Raw genomic sequence first — 17,585 nt, 5'->3', positions numbered from 1 at the left:
TCATAGGACCTCATACCTGGGAATCCAACACTTTTGCCCACTGCATCACTTTCCACATGTTAATGACACAGTAGGGATAGGGTTTGACCTACTTTCTCATAACCTTTAACACTTCTGGGTTTATGAATTACATGAGTGTTGCGAGCAAGGCATAAGAGTAAGGACTCCCTCAGAGAGCGTGTCGGGGTTAAGCAATAATTCTTTACTTATTTAGATGCCATAGAAGGGTCAGACAATTCACACAAGACACAGTCAACCCGATACCTCTCCTTACTTGGTAGCCATTCGCAGGTAAGGCTCACGACGTGGTCACCAGCCGCAGTGTTGAGGAACTGGAGGTCCTTCGTCTGCTGGTGCGACCAGATGAACGAGGGTCTCTGGGAGCTGGGGAAGCAGCTACTTAGCCTGGCCACGTGTGCTTAAATCTTTTTAGCACCACCGGCAGCATCCTGGTTAGTAGAGGTGACAGCGCTTCATTCAGCTGGTTTCTGAGCCTCTATTTATACTAGCTTGCCTCTGGTTTTAAGGTTACATCTCCACTGGCCAATCAGGTTCGGGTTGACATCATAGTATTTCTTATCCTACTTATACACATGTTTCTGTCTTATCACACTATATGCAGATGCACTATGGTTACTATCGTTACATGTTCACTACAATGAGCTTTGTCTGGGACTTTCTCAATGGCTGTGAAGACCATGTGAGGGTCATCTGAAGAGCTACCTTGGAGTCTCAGGCATGAAAGCTTTTTTGCATAACCACTGTACTCTCTTTCAGGCTAGATATTATGCAAAAAGATTTTTATGCCTGAGGCTCCCAGGTTCTAGGTTTGATCCCCAGCAGCACTACAAACCAGAGCTGAGCAGGTGAAAGATTCAAGCCATCTCTGAGGGTTTACATTCAGAACTGTGAAACTGTCTTGCAGTAAACCATTACATGCAGGGAGCCAACCACTAAAACCCCTGCTAGTGACCAAAGAAATAAGCAAAAAGAGGGGCTGGATGGTGGCAAAGCCGGTTGAGTGCACAAATTACAACGCATAAAGACCCAGGTGCAAGCCCCCCAGTTCTTGCCTGCAGGAGGAAGAAGCTTCACGAATGGAGAAGCAGTACTGCAGATGTGTAATTCCATGGTTCTCCAAGTTAACTGTTTCACTCGTTTTTCTTTTAGATGTCAGAAGAGAAAGAGGCATCACAGTAAGACTCCATCATCAATGCGGCTCCCCCTCTTGATTGAACCCCCATCTGGCACCAGGGTTCTGATGGGGCCTCCAGTGTGGTAGTGCTGGTTCTCCACCAGGAGAGCTAACTCCTGGACCTCAGAGTAAGAGCTGTCTTATTGTTCCTGGGTTCTGTTCAAATCCTTACTTTATGTAATAAGCTTCTCTTTCATTGACACCTTTTACTTAAATCTACAAGAGAAAGACCTGAAAAGTTCATGGTAAAACTTCTGGAGAGAGTTGAGTAAGCACTCCTTGGAAGTAAGTTTACTGACTGTTCATTTCAGAAACTCAAAGCTAAAAAGATCTGCGCCATTGAATGAATGGGAAGGTGTCTGTCTTCTGTTTGATGTGGCTACAAATGCTAGCCTTGGCACTGACAAAGCTGAGTGAACAAAAGATAATGAGGAAAAAAAGTGAAAAAGAAGGGTAAATTGTTACTTTTTTGAGAAATCAGAAAAAAAAAAAAGCCACAATCAAGCTCTAAGGAAGCAAGGTTTCAGTAGTTTTTTAAAAACAACAGACAAGTAGCTGAGAAAAATTCCATATGTATACACAATGGACTACTACTCAGCTATTAAGAATGATGAATTCACCTCTTCACTTCATTTTGGATGGAGCTTGAAGAAACTGTTAAGTGAGAGAAGCCAGAAGGAGGAGTATGGGATGATCCCACTCAGAAGTTGAGAAGAGAACATAAAGGAAACACACAGCATAGCTTGGACTGGGTTTGTTGTGTTGCACTAAAGTAAAAGACTGGACGCCAATGCAGTAGCACAGCAGGTTAAGAGCACGTGTGGCAAGGCAAGAACAGGCATAATGATCCCGGTTCGAGCTCCCAGCTCCCCACCTACAGGGGGGGTCTCTTCACAAGCAGCGAAGCAGATCTGCAGGTGTCTGTCTTTCTCTCCCCCGCTCTCCATTTCTCTCTGTCTTGTTCAACAACAATATCAACAATATAACAACAAGGGCAACAAAAGGGGAAAAAAATAGCTGCCAGGAGCAGTGGATTCGTGGTGCTGGCCCAGCCCCAGTGATGACCTTGGAGGCAAAATAAACAAACAAATAAATAAATAAAAATAAAGGACTGGTGTGTGGTGGGGGAGTGTAGATTTTAAGCTCCTTTGTAGGGGGGATGGGCATACGACATAGATCTATTGTGGTTGGAACAGTGTAAATCTATACTATTAATAGTCTTATAAGTCACTATTAAAAGAAAAAAAACAGTACTCCTATGAAAAAAATAGTTAGGGAAGAAAACCTCTCTGCTTTTCAGGAAGTGTTACAACTATGGCAGCTACAGGCGAAAAGTTCTAGAAAGGAAAACTAACCAGAACTTGGATTGGAGTTGTTGTATTGCACCAAAATAAAAAGCTCTGGGGTGGGGAGAAGGGTTCAGGTCCTGGAACATGAAGGCAGAGGAGGGGTTGAATTGTTATGTGGAAAACTGGGAAATGTTACACATGTACAAACTGTTGTATTTTTAAAAAACATTTTTAGTTTTTTTATTTATTCATTTATTTATTTTATCAGAGCACTGCTCCGCTCTGTTTTATGGCGGTGAGGGGGATTGAACCTGGGACTTGAGAAACTCAAGCCTGAAAATCTCTTTGTGTAACCCTTATGCTATAACCCCACCCCCAAACCATTGTATTTTACTGTCGGCTGTAAACCATTAACCCCTCAATAAAGAATTTTTTAAAAAGTTTAAGAAAATTAAATTTACAAAGGGGTGGTGTACAAGGCGTCATCTTGCCGGGAAGGTTGAATCCACAGTCACAGGCACTCTTCAGTCTGCGCACGCGCACGGTGGCTCCGGCTCGCCCCTCCCCCGTGGTGGGCGGATTTCAGAGGGCGGCGTGCGGGCCACGTGGGTCCCGTGACGTCATCTCCGGGCGCCGAGGGTGAGGACCGGCGGCGGGGGGCTTCCTGGCTGCGCGACCGCTCTGGGTGCCGGAGGGCGGAAGTGCCGCGGCGCAGGGTTCGGGGCTCCGCGCCGGTGGTGTCGGCGGCCGCGCGGGCTCTCGGGGACTGCGGGGGCTCGGGTGTCGGCGCGGGGACTCCGCGTGTGCGGGCGCTCTGCGCCGCCGCCCCGTCCTCGCCGGCCCCGAGCGCCTGCAGCGGCGCTGGCAGCCCGAGGAGAAGGCGGCGCTCCGGGTAGGGCGGGCGCGGCGGCGTGCGGGTCCCCCGGGGGCAGGGCTGGGCGGGGCCGGCGGTGGCGGGGCCGGGGGCTTCCCTGCCCGGGGAGGTGGGCTCGGCCTGGGCCGGCCCGAGGCTGTGGGTCTGTCGCTGTCCCTGTGTCTGTCCGTCCTTACGCTTGGGAGCCCGGGGCTGCGGCTGAGCCCCGGGGCAGCCGCCCGAAGCCATCGCTTCCTGCACGCAGCCGGCTCGATTCTACCCGAATTCGGTGGGCATCCTTTTCTCAGCGACCACTCACTGTCTGCTCTTCGCAGCAACGGTGCTAAACTCACAAAAGCTTTTTTTAATGTTTTTTTTTTTTTTTTTTTTTTTTTTACTTCTGTTGGCAGAGAACTTTCGCATATTTTGATTAGGGGCGGGGGGTTCACTTTTCACATCAGGGAAGTGCAAGTCGCCTAGAGAAACTGGCTCGGTTCTGAATGTTTCTTAAGAAATTAAACAAAAAGATCTTTATGAGAGACAGCCAGAAATGGAGAGGGAAGCGGGTGACAGAGAGGGAGACAGACAGAGACACCTGCAGACTTGCTTCACCGCTCGTGAAGCTTTTCCCCTGCAGTGGGGGCCAGGGGCTCGAACCCGGGGCCTTGCGCGCTGTAACGTGCGTAACCAGGTGCGCCACCACCCGGCCCATTCTCTTCTCTTTCCTCTTCTCTCCTCTTTCCTCTTCTCTTTTCTCTTCTCCTTTCTTCCATCTATCCTTCCTTCCTTCCTTCCTTTTTTTTTTCTTTTCTTCTTTACGTTCTTTTTTTAAAATTTTAAAAAATATTTATTTATACCCTTTTGTTGCCCTTGTTGTTTCATTGTTGTTGTAGTTATTGATGTCGTCATTGTTGTAGGACAGAGAGAAGTGGAGAGAGAAGGGGAAAACAGAGAGGGAGAGAAAGACAGACACCTGCAGACCTGCTTCACCGCCTGTGAAGCGACTCCCATGCAGGTGGGGAGTCGGGGGCTCGAACTGGGATCCTTACGCCAGTCCCTGTGCTACCGCCTGACTCCCCGTTCTTTTTTTTTTTTTTTCTTTTTAACTTTTTTTTAATTTGATAAGACAGAGAAATTGAGAGGGAGGGAGGAAACGGAGACAGATACTTGCAATACTTAGCGGCGAGTGAAGCTTTTCCCCCTGCAGGTGAGGACACGGGGCTGGAACTCTGGGTCCTTGCGCCCCGTAACATGTGCACTTAACCAGGTGCCCGCACCCGGCTCTGGATTTTTCTAGAGGTCTGTGGAAACAGACACGAGACACGGTGGAGCTTCAGCATAATCCGAGCCCAGAAGCTGCCACGTAGTGTGAGCTGCCAAAGCCTTGCAGAGTCCACTCGCTACAGCTCAGAGTTTGGGGGACTTTGGAGACTTGAAGCTGAAACTGTTTGTAATTGTTTTTTTTTTTTTTTTTCTTTCGGTTTAGGGGAGTTGTTTGGTTGAATTTTGAATTTGAAAGTGGAGGTGCTAGGCTGAGAGTAGTGGGCAAGGGGGATTTTAAACAAGTTTACACTAGATTTAAGCGTTTGCCACCAGGGGCAGTGAATTCGTAGTGCAGGCACCAAGTCCCAGCGATTAAAAAAAACAAAAGAAAATATTACCATATAGTTAATGTTAGAAAGGCCTAGAAGTAGTAAAGAGTAACTGATTACTGGTGCCGTTAGATGAATGATGTTTGATAGAAAGTGCCGTCTGGGGACCAGGTGGTGGCAGACCTGCAGGGGAAGCTTTGTGAGTGGTGAAACTTTGAGTTTTTTTTGTGTTAAGCTTTCCAACAGAATGTCAGTATGCAGTAGTACAATATGAAATGATCCAGAAATGATCCACAGCTCCTGGGCTGGAGCTGTGAAAGTGGGAATTGGTAATGCACAGGTGATGAAAGATGAGAAGGCTCGTCAGCACTGGCAGTTGGGAAGACGTGTGAACTCTTCCTCTGGATGGGTTAGGGCTGTGCATCCAGATTCCTATTGAAAACCACTGAGCCTTGTTAGCAGTGTGGAAAGAAATAGAAAATCAGGTCTAGGAGAATGAGAGGATGAGTAAGAAGATGTGGATATTTGAGGAGTCAGGAGGTATGAAACAGTTACCTTGAACTTTGGAAGGGGGGACTAGGGGAACGGAGGGATGCTGGGGCTGCGTTGACGCTCCACTTTGTAGCTAAATGTCCAGGGATTTACCCGGAGATGATCCATTGTGGAATATATATATATATATATATATATATATATATAATATATATATTTTTCCTCCAGGGTTATTGCTGGGCTCGGTGCCTGCACCATGAATCCACCACTCCTGGAGGCCATTTTTCCCCTTTTGTTGCCCTAGTTATTGCAGCCTCGTTGCGGTTATTATTGCCATTGTTGACGTTGCTTTGTTGTTGGATAGGACAGAGAGAAATGGAGAGAGAAGGGGAAGACAGAGAGAGAGGGGGAGAGAAAGAGACACCTGCAGACCTGCTTCACCGCCCGTGAAGCGACTCCCCTGCAGGTGGGGAGCCGGGGGCTCGAACTGGGATTCTTACGCCGGTCCCTGCGCTTTGCGCCACGTGCGCTTAACCCACTGCGCCACCGCCTGACCCCCATATATAATATTTTTTGCAGTTTATTTATTTATTTATTTTTTAACCATGGCACTGCTCAGCTCTGGTTTATGATGGTGCCCAGAATTAAACCTGGGACTTTGGAGCCTCAGGCATGCAAGTCTCTGCATGATCCTTATTGCTATCCACCCCCAGTTTAAATTTTTTAAAATTATATACATTTATTTTTGATAGTGATTTAATAATGATTTATAAGGCTGTAGGATAAGAGGGATATAATTCTATATAATTCTCACCACTAGAGTTCCATGTCCCAACCCCTGCATTGGAAGCTCCCCTATTCTTTATCCCTCTGGGAAGTATGGACCTAAGTTCTTTTAGGGGAGCAGAAGGTGGAAGGCCTGGCTTCTGTAACTGCTTCTCTGCTGAACATGGGTGTTATATATATATAAAATATATATGTATTTCACTATCATAAATTTTACTGCTACTGGAGCTGGCCACCTTCCTTCACGGTACACGTCACGGCCTGGTCTTTTTACCTTGAACATTAAAAGAAGACTTGCTTTTATCTCTCAACATTTACTATGTATTCAGTACTGTGTCAAACACTTGATACTTTTTCTTGCAGAAAAACCTGGTAAATTTGTTGTTGCTTGTTCTCACTGGGGCTTTGCCACTACCGGATGACTTTTTCAGAGAGGCAGAGAGTGAGAGTCAGACAGACAGACAACTGGAGCTTCCTCCAGTGCAGTCAGAACTGGACTTGAGTCTGCGTCACAGCATGGCAAAACAGCTGTATCCCAGTTACTGGACTTGAGTCTGCGTCACAGCACGGCAGAACAGCTGTATCCCAGTTAGCTATCTCATTCACTGCAAACCATGAATTTTATAGGAAAGGGAATTGAGGCTTAATAAAGTCAAGTGATTTGCTTAGGATCTCAATGATACCAAAACATGCCACGATATCAGCTCTTTTATTTTCTCTGTTTTTCCCAGTCAGAATTCCTAAAAGATGTTGACAGACATATGCTCCTGCCCACTTCCTGCCTTTGCTGCCGCTATTTGGCCCTGCTTGGAATCTGTGTCTTCTTTTTCTCTGTTCATATTCCACCCATTTTTCAAGTTCCATAGTTTTATTATTCTCCTGAGAACTAGAGAGCAAATTTATTCTCCTGAGAACTAGAGAGCAAATTCCCGTTTATTTCTTTTCTCTCCTTTTGAAAGTTTTTACACAGCCCTATTTAATCATAACTGTGGGTATTTGGAGGTGGTAGGGAAGTCAGCATTTGGTATGAGTTTTTTTTTTTTTTTTTTTTTTGAGGGAAAGAAGATAAGATTAGTAATCAGAGATATAAAAACACTTTACTATAAATTTTTTAAGTGCTGTACACTATAGCAAAGTGGTAGTGAAGAAGTAGTTTCTGGCCAAGACATACTCAGAATGCTGTTTTGAGTTGGTACTGAAGGCCGGCTAAGTTGGAAGGCTCAGTGGAGAAGTCTACCCTGTAGCATAAGGAACCACCAGTGTTGAACAAAGTCTGGGAAAGACTTCAATGTGCTCTACTCCATGTGTGTCTAGTATTTTAGTATCTTCTGGGCAGTGCCTGAGATTTAGAAAAATTTTAAATTATCCTCATTACATAACCTTCAGCTGGGCATGGAGTGTGATCGATCGATCATTGGGTGACTCTGTCTTGAATGCTCTTAGTTTAGTTATTTCCCGTTATTCTTAACTTTTCTACTTAGGTTTATAATCCTTTTGGTTTTTCTTAGTTCTTGGTGTTCTAATGGCTGACATTTTTTGAGAAGTGACTCTTACTCTGTAAATCATAATCACAGACACACTCTAGTACTCTGCTATAGGCATTGCTGTAAGTGCTTTCTTTCCATGTTATCTTAGTTTTCATAGCTGTCTTAGGTTATAAGTGCTGTTCTCATTTGCTAGATGACCAGTGCTTATGCTGGTTTGACTGTGACATAGTATTCTTGTTATGTTAAACAGTCAGTCTCTCTTCATCCATTTTAGTTTATTTACCTATAGGTAACATGGTATTTGATTAATTTCCAGGTGTGTTGATACAAAAAAAGTGTCTGATAAAAAATTCACAATACTGTTTAGAGTTCTCTGTCTGATTTATGGCCATCTTGATGTATTTGGCATTGGTCAGTGGAAGAGAAAACAAAAAAGCTCCTTGAATAATTGAGTGTTTATGACTGTCATCTGGCTAAGTTAATATGGTTAGGACGTCTCCAAAGGATATTTTATGAGAAGTATGGGTTAGCTATCCTTTGGCAAGTGGGAAATAAATAAATAGAACAAGATTGAATCTCAGTATCCAGGTAGCAACAGATGTCAACATTTACTCAGACTGTAAACATTCATACTGAATAATAGCCCTAGATCGGGGGGACACTGGTTATATTGGCCAAGAGTTATGTTTGACCTTACTCAGAAAATTTCAGTTTGCAGGTTAGTGATGTATTTGTGGAATAGAGACTGTTTGAATGTTCGAAGTAAAAGCATTTATTGTTCCATTGCGGGCAGAGGTTGTGAGCTGGGCTGCACAGTGCAGTGGGCTTGAGTAGATGAGAGACGAACATACTGGGCTGGGGAAATGGTGGCAGAGAGCAAGAGGCCTATTGAGTCAGGGTTTAGAAAAGAGAAGTACAGCAAACAAGGCTGGAAATGAAAGGACCACATTATGGGGAAAAGGAAATTTAGCATGGCAATAGACTGACAGAGATTCTACAGAATGAGAGCTCTTTTTTCCAAGAAGAGAAAGGCAAAAAATCCATGGGGTAGAGGGGGAACAGGTAATGGTGGGAATGTTTATTTTGGAATTTAGACAAAGGGTGAAGACTAGGACATAGGGGGAAGGTTCACTTTATTTAATTCCTTTAGATTCATGTGTTTATTTAAATAGATTTCAAAAGACCCGAGAGAGAATGATTTTTATCTGCGAGGAGGGCTGAGCACTACTATATGTGCAGTGCTAGGGACTGATCGCAGGTCTCTCTGTGCTTAGTCCACAGAGCCGCTCACCAGGCTGCAAGAGCTCACTCTGGAGAAGCCATCTAGAAAAAAGATGCAAATGTTTTTTTCACACCTTCTCTGGCTCACTCCTCGAGTCCATCAACATGTGTAGTTTTGAATTGGTGACTCCAGGGGTCCATTTAAATAAGTGAAGGTTTACATATAGAAGTTGTACTGAGTTTTGCATAGCTTTAAAGAATGCTGATCACACTTCTGTGAGGGGGGAAATTAATGGTTTTTTGTGGCGCTTTGCCTGTTGTATGTTTAAGTTTCAGAGCAGGTTCACCTTTGCAAGTATCTGACTGAAATTCTTCATTTTGTTTTCAGTTTGGCTTTGGTTGTAAAAAGAATTTAGCCTATATGTACTGCTTTGCTCATTGGAAGAATGACAGATGACAAAGATGTGCTTCGAGATGTGTGGTTTGGACGAATTCCGACTTGCTTCACCCTGTATCAGGATGAGATAACAGAACGGGAGGCAGAACCCTATTATGTAAGTATGCCGACCGTAGCAAATAGGGTATCGGACTTTGTCTGTTTTTGTAAATAAAGCCCTAAACGTGCAGAGGCTGTTACCCACATTCTAAGACATTGTTATTCTGGGGGAAAATGGAAAATACTGATATACAAAAAGAAGAAAATAAAAACTACCCCTAGTTCTACCACAGGGAAAGATTATTGTCAGTTATTGATAAGAGATCTTTACTTTTTCACATATGAATAACCTGATAATGAGATTATTACTGCTTAATGCTAGCTGTTTTGAAAAAAGAGCTTGTATTCGACTCTTTTGTATTTAGGTGATTACAGAAAACTAGCTAAGATTATTATTATTATTATTTTTTAATAATTTATTTCTTTATTGGGGAACTAATGTTTTACATTCAACAGTAAATACAGTAGTTTGTACATGTATGACATTCCCCAGATTCCTATTATTTTTATAGTTCAGTGAAATTACGAATATCTACATGTATCTCCATGTATTCATTAAGTTAATACTTATTCTATGAAATTGACTTAATACCACAGTTTGCTTTTCTGTTCTTTTTCCAAGCAAGTAGCCTGAGTTTAGCATCAGGCCACATAGGCATTAGTGTCCAGTGTGTATACTGAGTAGACATTAGCTGCCAAAGGCATTCTCAGGTTGTCATTTCATGCTTCAGGTACACACAATACTGGTTTTCCAGGAGGATCTGGACAAAGTGGAAGTGGATTTGTAGGGCTGGACTGAGTGACTGACCTTCTGTTCCCTCCCTACTCACTCACTCCCTTCCTCCATTTATTTATTTCTGCCTGTCTTCCTCTCTTTCTCCCCATTGCTGGGTCTTCAGTGCTTTGTGACAACATATTTTATTTTATTTGTGATTTAATAATTGATTTACAAAAATATAAGATAACAAGGATTAATTCCACACTGTTCCCACTACCACCACCAGAATTCTGGGTCCCCATCCTTTCCATTGGGAACTTCACTAGTTCTCCCAAGGTCATAGATGTGGGTTGATGTATTATTTCTGTAACTATCTGTATTTATTTGTATTTGTTGGGACAACTTTTGAAGATAGAAAGGGAGAGAGAGGGAGAGAGAGAGTAAACAAACAAAAAAACTACAACCCTGATGCTTCCTCCCAAACTTGGACCATACTGAACTATTTGTTATCTTACTTTAGTAAAGCTTTCTGTTTGCTTTCCTTCTTGTCTGAGAGGCAATGCTGAAGTCAGCATGCTGGAGGAAGATATTTGAGAAGCCCATTCATTAATGTCTGGGGTATAGAAATGATTTGGTTATTCTCTGTACATCCCCCTCTTATGGCCAAATCTTTTGTTACTAGTATTTGGCTACTTATAATTGATTTGGTACATTTTAGTAGTTTTAACTTTGGACATTTCATAGGTTTCTAGTCTTCAGGAAAACTTCTATAATTAAAATGTTACAGTTTGCTTTTAGAAGAATTTAATTTACTAGATATATTTTTTTCTGTTCTTTTATAATATTGTCTAGTATATTTATGCTTTGCTCTCAGACTAGTTTTTTAATTAATACTTTTAACTTTGGGTGGCTTCCCCCCTTTTATTTTATCTTTATTAGTGATTTACAAAATTACAAAATAACTTGTATAATTTCACATTGTTCCCACCACCAGGGTTCTCTATTCCCATCTCCTCCACTGGAAACTGCAGTGGTTCTCCCAAGATCGCAGATGTGGGTTGACTGTTATCTCTGTTAGTTATCTCTCTCTGTCTGTCTATAGTTTTGCCCATTTTTTCCTATGGTCCTGTCTTCTCTTCTTTTTTAAGCCACACCTCGAGTTACTGCTACTTCCAAATGCCCTTCCTTTTTACCTCTTCTCCCTGTGGGTCCTGATAGAATTGGGTTTCAGAGCCCTCAGGTCATCTTCCCCTAACATTCCTCCTTTGGGTGGCTTTCAAATAGTTTTTTTTTTTTTTTTTTACTCTCTCCTGTAAGTAGTGCTCTGGTCTCTCTTTTTTAAATTTTTGGACAGAAAAAGTCAGAAATTGAAAGGGAAGGGGTAGATAGAGAGGGAGACAGACAGACAGATACCTGCAGTACTGCTTCACCACTCTCAAAGCTTTCCCCTGTAAGTGGGGTCTGGGGGCTCGAACCTGGGTCCTTGTGCATTATAATGTGTGCACTCAACCAGGTGCACCACTTCATATTTAAGTGTAAGTTAATCATATAGGGAGAAACTACACAAAATCATTAGCGATGATTAGCTTTAGAGTTTCAGCAAAAAGCTTAGTGCCAGTGTAGTTTTAGACCATATGTTTCTTGGTTGTTAACCATGCTTGTAAACATTAGTTTTAGTTTCTAATAATAGCGATGTTGTAAAGATTCTGGGTGAAAAGAGGTAAACATCTTAATGTCTGAGAACCAATAGGTCTCTTTCCTGAACATCCTCAAGGCTCAGGTGAGGTGATAGAACAGGGTTTGGCCTCAGGAGCGCAGCCTGTTCACGTTCTGACTGAGGTTCATGAAGAAGAGGTCAGTGGGGGGAGGAGTTAACTGTACTTTGACTCAGATGACAAAGCAGGTGTGCTCAGGTAGATGTTCTTCGGCTAAACCACTTCTGTTCAAAACTTAAAAACTTATTAATTCATTGGATAGAAGCAGAGAGAAATTAAGAGTGAAGGGGAGGATAGGGAGAGAGAAAGAGAAACACCAGCAGCCCTGCCTTACCACTTGCAAAACTTCCCACTGGGGCTTGACTCCAGGTCTTTGTGCTTGCACATTGTAACGTGTGTGCTCCACCAGGGGCATCACCACCCGGACCTTCAAAAGTTTTTTGAGTATAGTTTCACTTTGAACTTAACTTTAACCTCGTATGGAAAAGGCCACATTGGGGTTAAGCGCATATGGCGCGAAGTGCAGGGACCAGCGTAAGGATCCCGGTTCAAGCCCCGGCTCCCCACATGTAGGGGGGGTCGCTCCATGAGTGGTGAAGCAGGTTCTCGGGTGTCTTTCTCTCCCCCTCTCTGTCTTCTCCTTCTCTCTCCATTTCTCTCTGTCCCATCAGACAATGATGACATCATCAACAACAATAAAACAACAAGGGAAACAAAAGGGAAAAATAAATAATAAAAAAGTTTAAAAAAAAAGACAGATTATGTCTTTGCCATGGTGTTTTTACTTGCAACTAATCTAAAGTGAGGTAGTTTATCAAAATGATGATTACGAAGTGCCAGTTGATAAGTTTATTGATTGATAAATGAAAGTAGCAATTCAAAGTTATTTTCTTAAAACAGTTAACCCAGGTGAATCATTCTAAATTTTTATATTAAGTTCAGTAGAACTAATAAGTATCCTAAATAATATGTCACCTGACTACATTCTGTTTTTATCTGGAGAAAAGTATCACGGAAAGCTTATAGGTTAGTGTCTATTATAAGCATGTATTGATATATACAAGCAGTGCTAAAAGTAATGATCCTTTAAGGAATTTGAAAGCGTTTGTTAACCATAACCATTTAATTTTCTATAAAAATCAGTGGACTTTGTGTGGAAAATTCAAAGTCATGTTAAGAGCGTGGCTTTATTCCTCTCAAATTTAGAGGCCTGTGTAGTACATATGTACCTTTAAAAAAAAAAAAAGAAATACAGCTTTACACCTTTTCATTTCAGTTGCTCTTGCCAAGAGTAAGTTATTTGACGTTGGTAACTGACAAAGTGAAAAAGCACTTCCAGAAGGTCATGAGACAAGAAGACATTAGTGAGATGTGGTTTGAATATGAAGGCACGCCACTGAAATGGTGAGTGTTGTTGCTGTTTTCCTGCATTATTAAGCATTGACTATCTGCTTTAAAAGAAGGTGTAGTGCCCGGCAGCAATTTTTAAGAGTTCACCAAAGGGAGAATAATAATCACTAGTTCATATAGTGCAGTGAGTTGCGAAGTTTGTTTAGAATATTTTATTGGAAATAGTTCTGCCTTATTTGGATGCCTAGGAAAGAGACTGGAGAGATTTGTGTGTTTTTAGCAATAATTTTTTTATGTGGCATAATAGTATCTCTAATTGTGGAGTTTTATTTTGCAGACTTATTTAAAGCTACTTTGTGAAGAAGTCATTTCTGTGACACTGTTCACTTTTGTTTCTGTCCTCCAAATTCTTAGGGCAGATAGTTATATATATGATTAAATAAGGTGGCATCTTTAAATGGTTTGATACATTCAGGTAACCACTACACCATCAGCGCATTTTGTGAAGCTTTGGTTATAAATTTAAAATGCATCTTATTTCCTTTGCTGTGAGTGAATATTTTGATATTATATTATTTTTAAGGAGCATATTGAACTTACATATCTGTGCTTATCAATGGACAGTGTTGTTTATGTTTCCTTTGTTACTGGGAGTTTTGTTTATTGGCTTCCAAAACTGTTAATGGCAGGAAAAAGGAAATGACAGAAGAATATAAAGAAAGGGTTCAAGTTATGCTGAGGTGCAGGTGTTGAAATGCACCCATATATAGGTGTAATTGAATTGAAAAATGCAGAATCATAATGAAAAATACAAGGGGGTTAAAAATGAATTTGCTCTTTGATTCTAGGAATATTAAAACATAGACATTTGAAGGAGGTTTGTTAACAAAACAAAAAAAAGAGGAAGGGAGGAAGCCAATCAATGTTTAATAAGTATAGCTGACTCAGGTTCGAGGAATCCTCAGAAAGGTGTGAATTTTGGGGACTCTGCTTGTGCTAACGAATTCCTAGTAGGTGAATAGATCTTTTATGATAGTTGAGAAGCGTATAGTACAGAGTGACATTCTGTATTGTGATGCGTCTGAGGAGGGGTGGTAAGATTGCTCTGACAGCTTTCAGTGTAAAATCAAACATCATGAGCTTTGTGACTGTGTATCAGACTTATTAGAACTCCAGTAGACTCAGGCCTCAGGCAGCATAGATGAGTCAATGTTTTCCATTTCTTTTTATTTCTCAGAAGAATTGGAGGTTTTGGAATGGGAAAGTGACTTGCAAGAAGTGTAACAGAAACAAAGATCAGGAAAGTAGAGGGAAGGAAGGAGGGGGAAAGATTGGGTGAGTAGCATTAGGATATATGTGTGTTCTTCACAGTTGTACTTTATAGTCAGCCACTGAAATTGTATTATTTTATATGTATAGTTCTAAGCTGTCATGAGAGTTTGTGCTACTGACATAGGGTTCTAGTTTTCTCAGCGTAAGTCAACTTTCAACTAAGGACCTGTTGGTGTGTGTCTACACATTTCTGTCAGGGTCTCACTAGTCATTCACATGTAAGATTTCACTGTTTCTGGGCCAGCTTGTGTCATTCTTTTTGCTTCAGAAGGGTTGTGGGATCACATCACTGGAGCTTCCCCCAATGCTATGGCGTATTCCCATGTAGTGTTTGGGCTCAGACTGGGCTGCACACATGGAGAGGTAGATGCCCGAATGGGTAAGCTGTCCTAGTCCTGAAGATTTACTTATTCAGTAGAGAGAGAGGGGAGCAGAGCATCATCCTGACATAGGCTGTACCAGGGACCCAGCTTGGAACCTCAAGTTTGCAAGTCCTGTGCTCACCCCTGTGGGTCCTCTGTTAGAGACATTTGACCTTGGTAATTCTCGGCTGTGTGCGGGGGGGCTGTGTAGACTGTATGGTTTTAGCCGCAGCCTTGGCCTTTACAGATTCTATAACAGGGAAAAGGTTGTATGGAAAACTATAGTTTTCGTAGTAAATAATTGGGAATAATCATCTTGCAGCTGCTGTTCTGCGCAGTCCTGTGTAGTTTGTATTTCAGTGTTCGATGTGATTCTACATACAATAACAGGAAGTAATGTTTGAGCCCATTTATAATCATAATCGTGTTCACATACCTTCATTTTAGTTAGACGGGTGTTAATTTTCTAAACATTATGCATGAAACCACTTTAAAAAATATTTATTTTCCCTTTTGTTGCCCTTGTTGTTTTTTATTGTTATAGTTTTATTGTTGTTATTGATGTCATTGGATAGGACAGAGAGAAACGGAGAGAGATGGCTAAGACAGAGAGGGGGAGAGAAAGACAGACACCTGCAGACCTGCTTCACCGCCTGTGAAGTGACTCCCCTGCAGGTGGTGATCCTTGAACCAGGATCCTTACCGCTGGTCTTTGTGCTTTGCGCCACGTGTGCTTAACCCACTGCACTTTCTTCTTCTAGCATTTGCCCTTCTTCCGTAGCCAGTCAACAGGTCAGGTTGAAAGCTGTCAGGAGCTGCTTGTTGCTGGCTTTGAAAGTGACTGGGATCCATGTGGATTCAGTCGGCTAGGAAGGATCGTCAGTTTCCCCAATGAATGGGTACTCACGGGATGCACAACGAGAAGGTCGATCCAATGCATCCCACCCACTGCACTGCTCCTGGAGGCTATTTTCCATCCATCCATCCATCCATCCATCCATCCATCCATCCATCCATCCATCCATCCATCCATCCTAGATAGGACAGAGAGAAACAGAGAGGAGAGGAAGATAGAGAGGGAGAAAGATTGTGGCTGACTTGCTTTAGTGCTCATGAAGCTTCCCCTGGAGGCAGGGAGTCGGGCTTTTGACCTGGTTCCTTACAGTGATAACATGTTGGGTGTTTTGTAATGATTCCTATACTTGGCAAACCTTTAATAAATTCTACTTCAGAATGATATACACTTGTTACACATTGTCAATATTTTTTGACTTTTTTGTGTCTTAATTCATGGGTTTGTGTGTGGTTTTATATATTTAAATCAGTTATTGGTTTGATCTGAGAGTAGGGCTGACTTTTGTAAAAATGAGTTGGAAAGTATCATCCTCTTCAGTTTTCTGAAAAGCTTGTGTTAATCTTTAAATGTGTAGTAAAATTTCTTTTTTGGTGAGTTTTTGAATTATGAATTACATTTCTTTGTATTTAGTTCAATTCAGATTATGTATTTCATATTGATTGAGTTTTGGTGATTTTTTAATGTTTTTAAGGAATTGTTACATTTCTTTTAAGTTGTTGATTTTGTGGATACAAAGTTGTTAAAAAGTCTTTCCTTTTAATGGTAACAGGATGTGTATCGGTATGCCCTATTTCTTTTTTGATATTGGGGATCTCTTTCTCTCTCTCTCTTTTTTTTTTTTTTTTAAGATTTTTATTTATTTATGAGAAAGGAGGAGAAAGACCCAGGCATCACTCTGGCACATGTGCTGAGTGGGATTGCTGGGGATTGAACTTGGGACCTCTTGCTTGAGAGATCAAAGCTTTATCAATGCGCCACCTCCAGGACCACGATTTTGGGGATTTCTGATTTCTCCTTTTATTTTTGTCAGCAATGGTAGAGTTTTATCAATTCTATTGATTTTTTTTTTTAAATGGCTCGCTTTTTATTTCTTTGTCTTTACCCAATTTTCTATTTTCCTTTTTTCTTTCTTTCTTTAACTTATTTTGGAATATTTTTATTTTTTTAATTTTTAAAAAATATTTATTTCCTTTTTGTTGCCTTTGTTGTTTTATTGTAGTTATTATTAATGTTGTCATTGTTGGATAGGACAGAGAGAAATGGAGAGAGGAGGGGAAGACAGAGGGGGAGAGAAAGACAGACACCTGCAGACCTGCTTCACCACCTGAGAATCCCCCTTGCAGGTGGGGCGCCGGGGGCTCAAACCTTACGCTGGTCCTTGTGCTTTGCGCCACGTGTGCTTAACCCACTATTCTACCGTCCAATTCCCGGAATATTTTATTTTTATTTTTTATTTATTTTTTACCAAAGCCCTGCTCAGCTCTGGCTTATGGTGGTACAGGGGATGGAGCCTAGGCATGAGAGTCTGTTTGCCCCTGCCCTTTTGGAATATTTCACATCCTGGTTCCTATGGGAATTCAGTTACAGATTAAAGAGCTTACTTTAAAATAAATACACGCACATCGATTAACTTTTATCTGTTCATTAATGTGAGAGGCAGAGAAAGAACTAGAGTACCAGCCTGGTACACGCCTTGCTCAGGGCCGAACTTGGGTTGTCATGCTTGAGGGTCCGGTGCACCGTCTCCTGCACCCCTTAAATCAGATTTGAATTGTGGTAAGATGGATGGTAAAGTAAACTGTGCTACCTTGTAGCTCAGTGCTATTAAAACATCCATAATG

The 17,585-nt window shown here is 41.8% G+C and overlaps 1 protein-coding gene across 6 annotated transcripts in view; it reads left to right on the top strand.

The window, feature by feature from the left end:
- The first annotated feature begins 3,106 nt into the window (after nt 1-3,106).
- Nucleotides 3,107-17,585, top strand: part of ATG5 (autophagy related 5) — a 100,488-nt gene continuing 86,009 nt past the window's right edge. For 2 of the 6 annotated variants that reach the window (XM_060190698.1, XM_060190695.1), the window contains exons 1-3: nt 3,109-3,376; nt 9,304-9,469; nt 13,121-13,248. In XM_060190698.1, coding sequence (XP_060046681.1) covers nt 9,362-9,469; nt 13,121-13,248 — 236 coding nt within the window. In that variant the 5' untranslated portion in view covers nt 3,109-3,376; nt 9,304-9,361. Of the gene's footprint in view, nt 3,377-9,303; nt 9,470-13,120; nt 13,249-17,585 lie in introns of those variants that run through there. The other 4 variants (XM_060190696.1, XM_060190694.1, XM_007523925.3 and 1 more) reach the window with 4 other exon arrangements.

This window comes from Erinaceus europaeus, chromosome 4 (assembly GCF_950295315.1).
Source record: "Erinaceus europaeus chromosome 4, mEriEur2.1, whole genome shotgun sequence".
In the NCBI taxonomy this organism is placed as follows: Eukaryota; Metazoa; Chordata; class Mammalia; order Eulipotyphla; family Erinaceidae; genus Erinaceus; species Erinaceus europaeus.
This window is presented reverse-complemented; position numbering and strand designations above follow the sequence as displayed.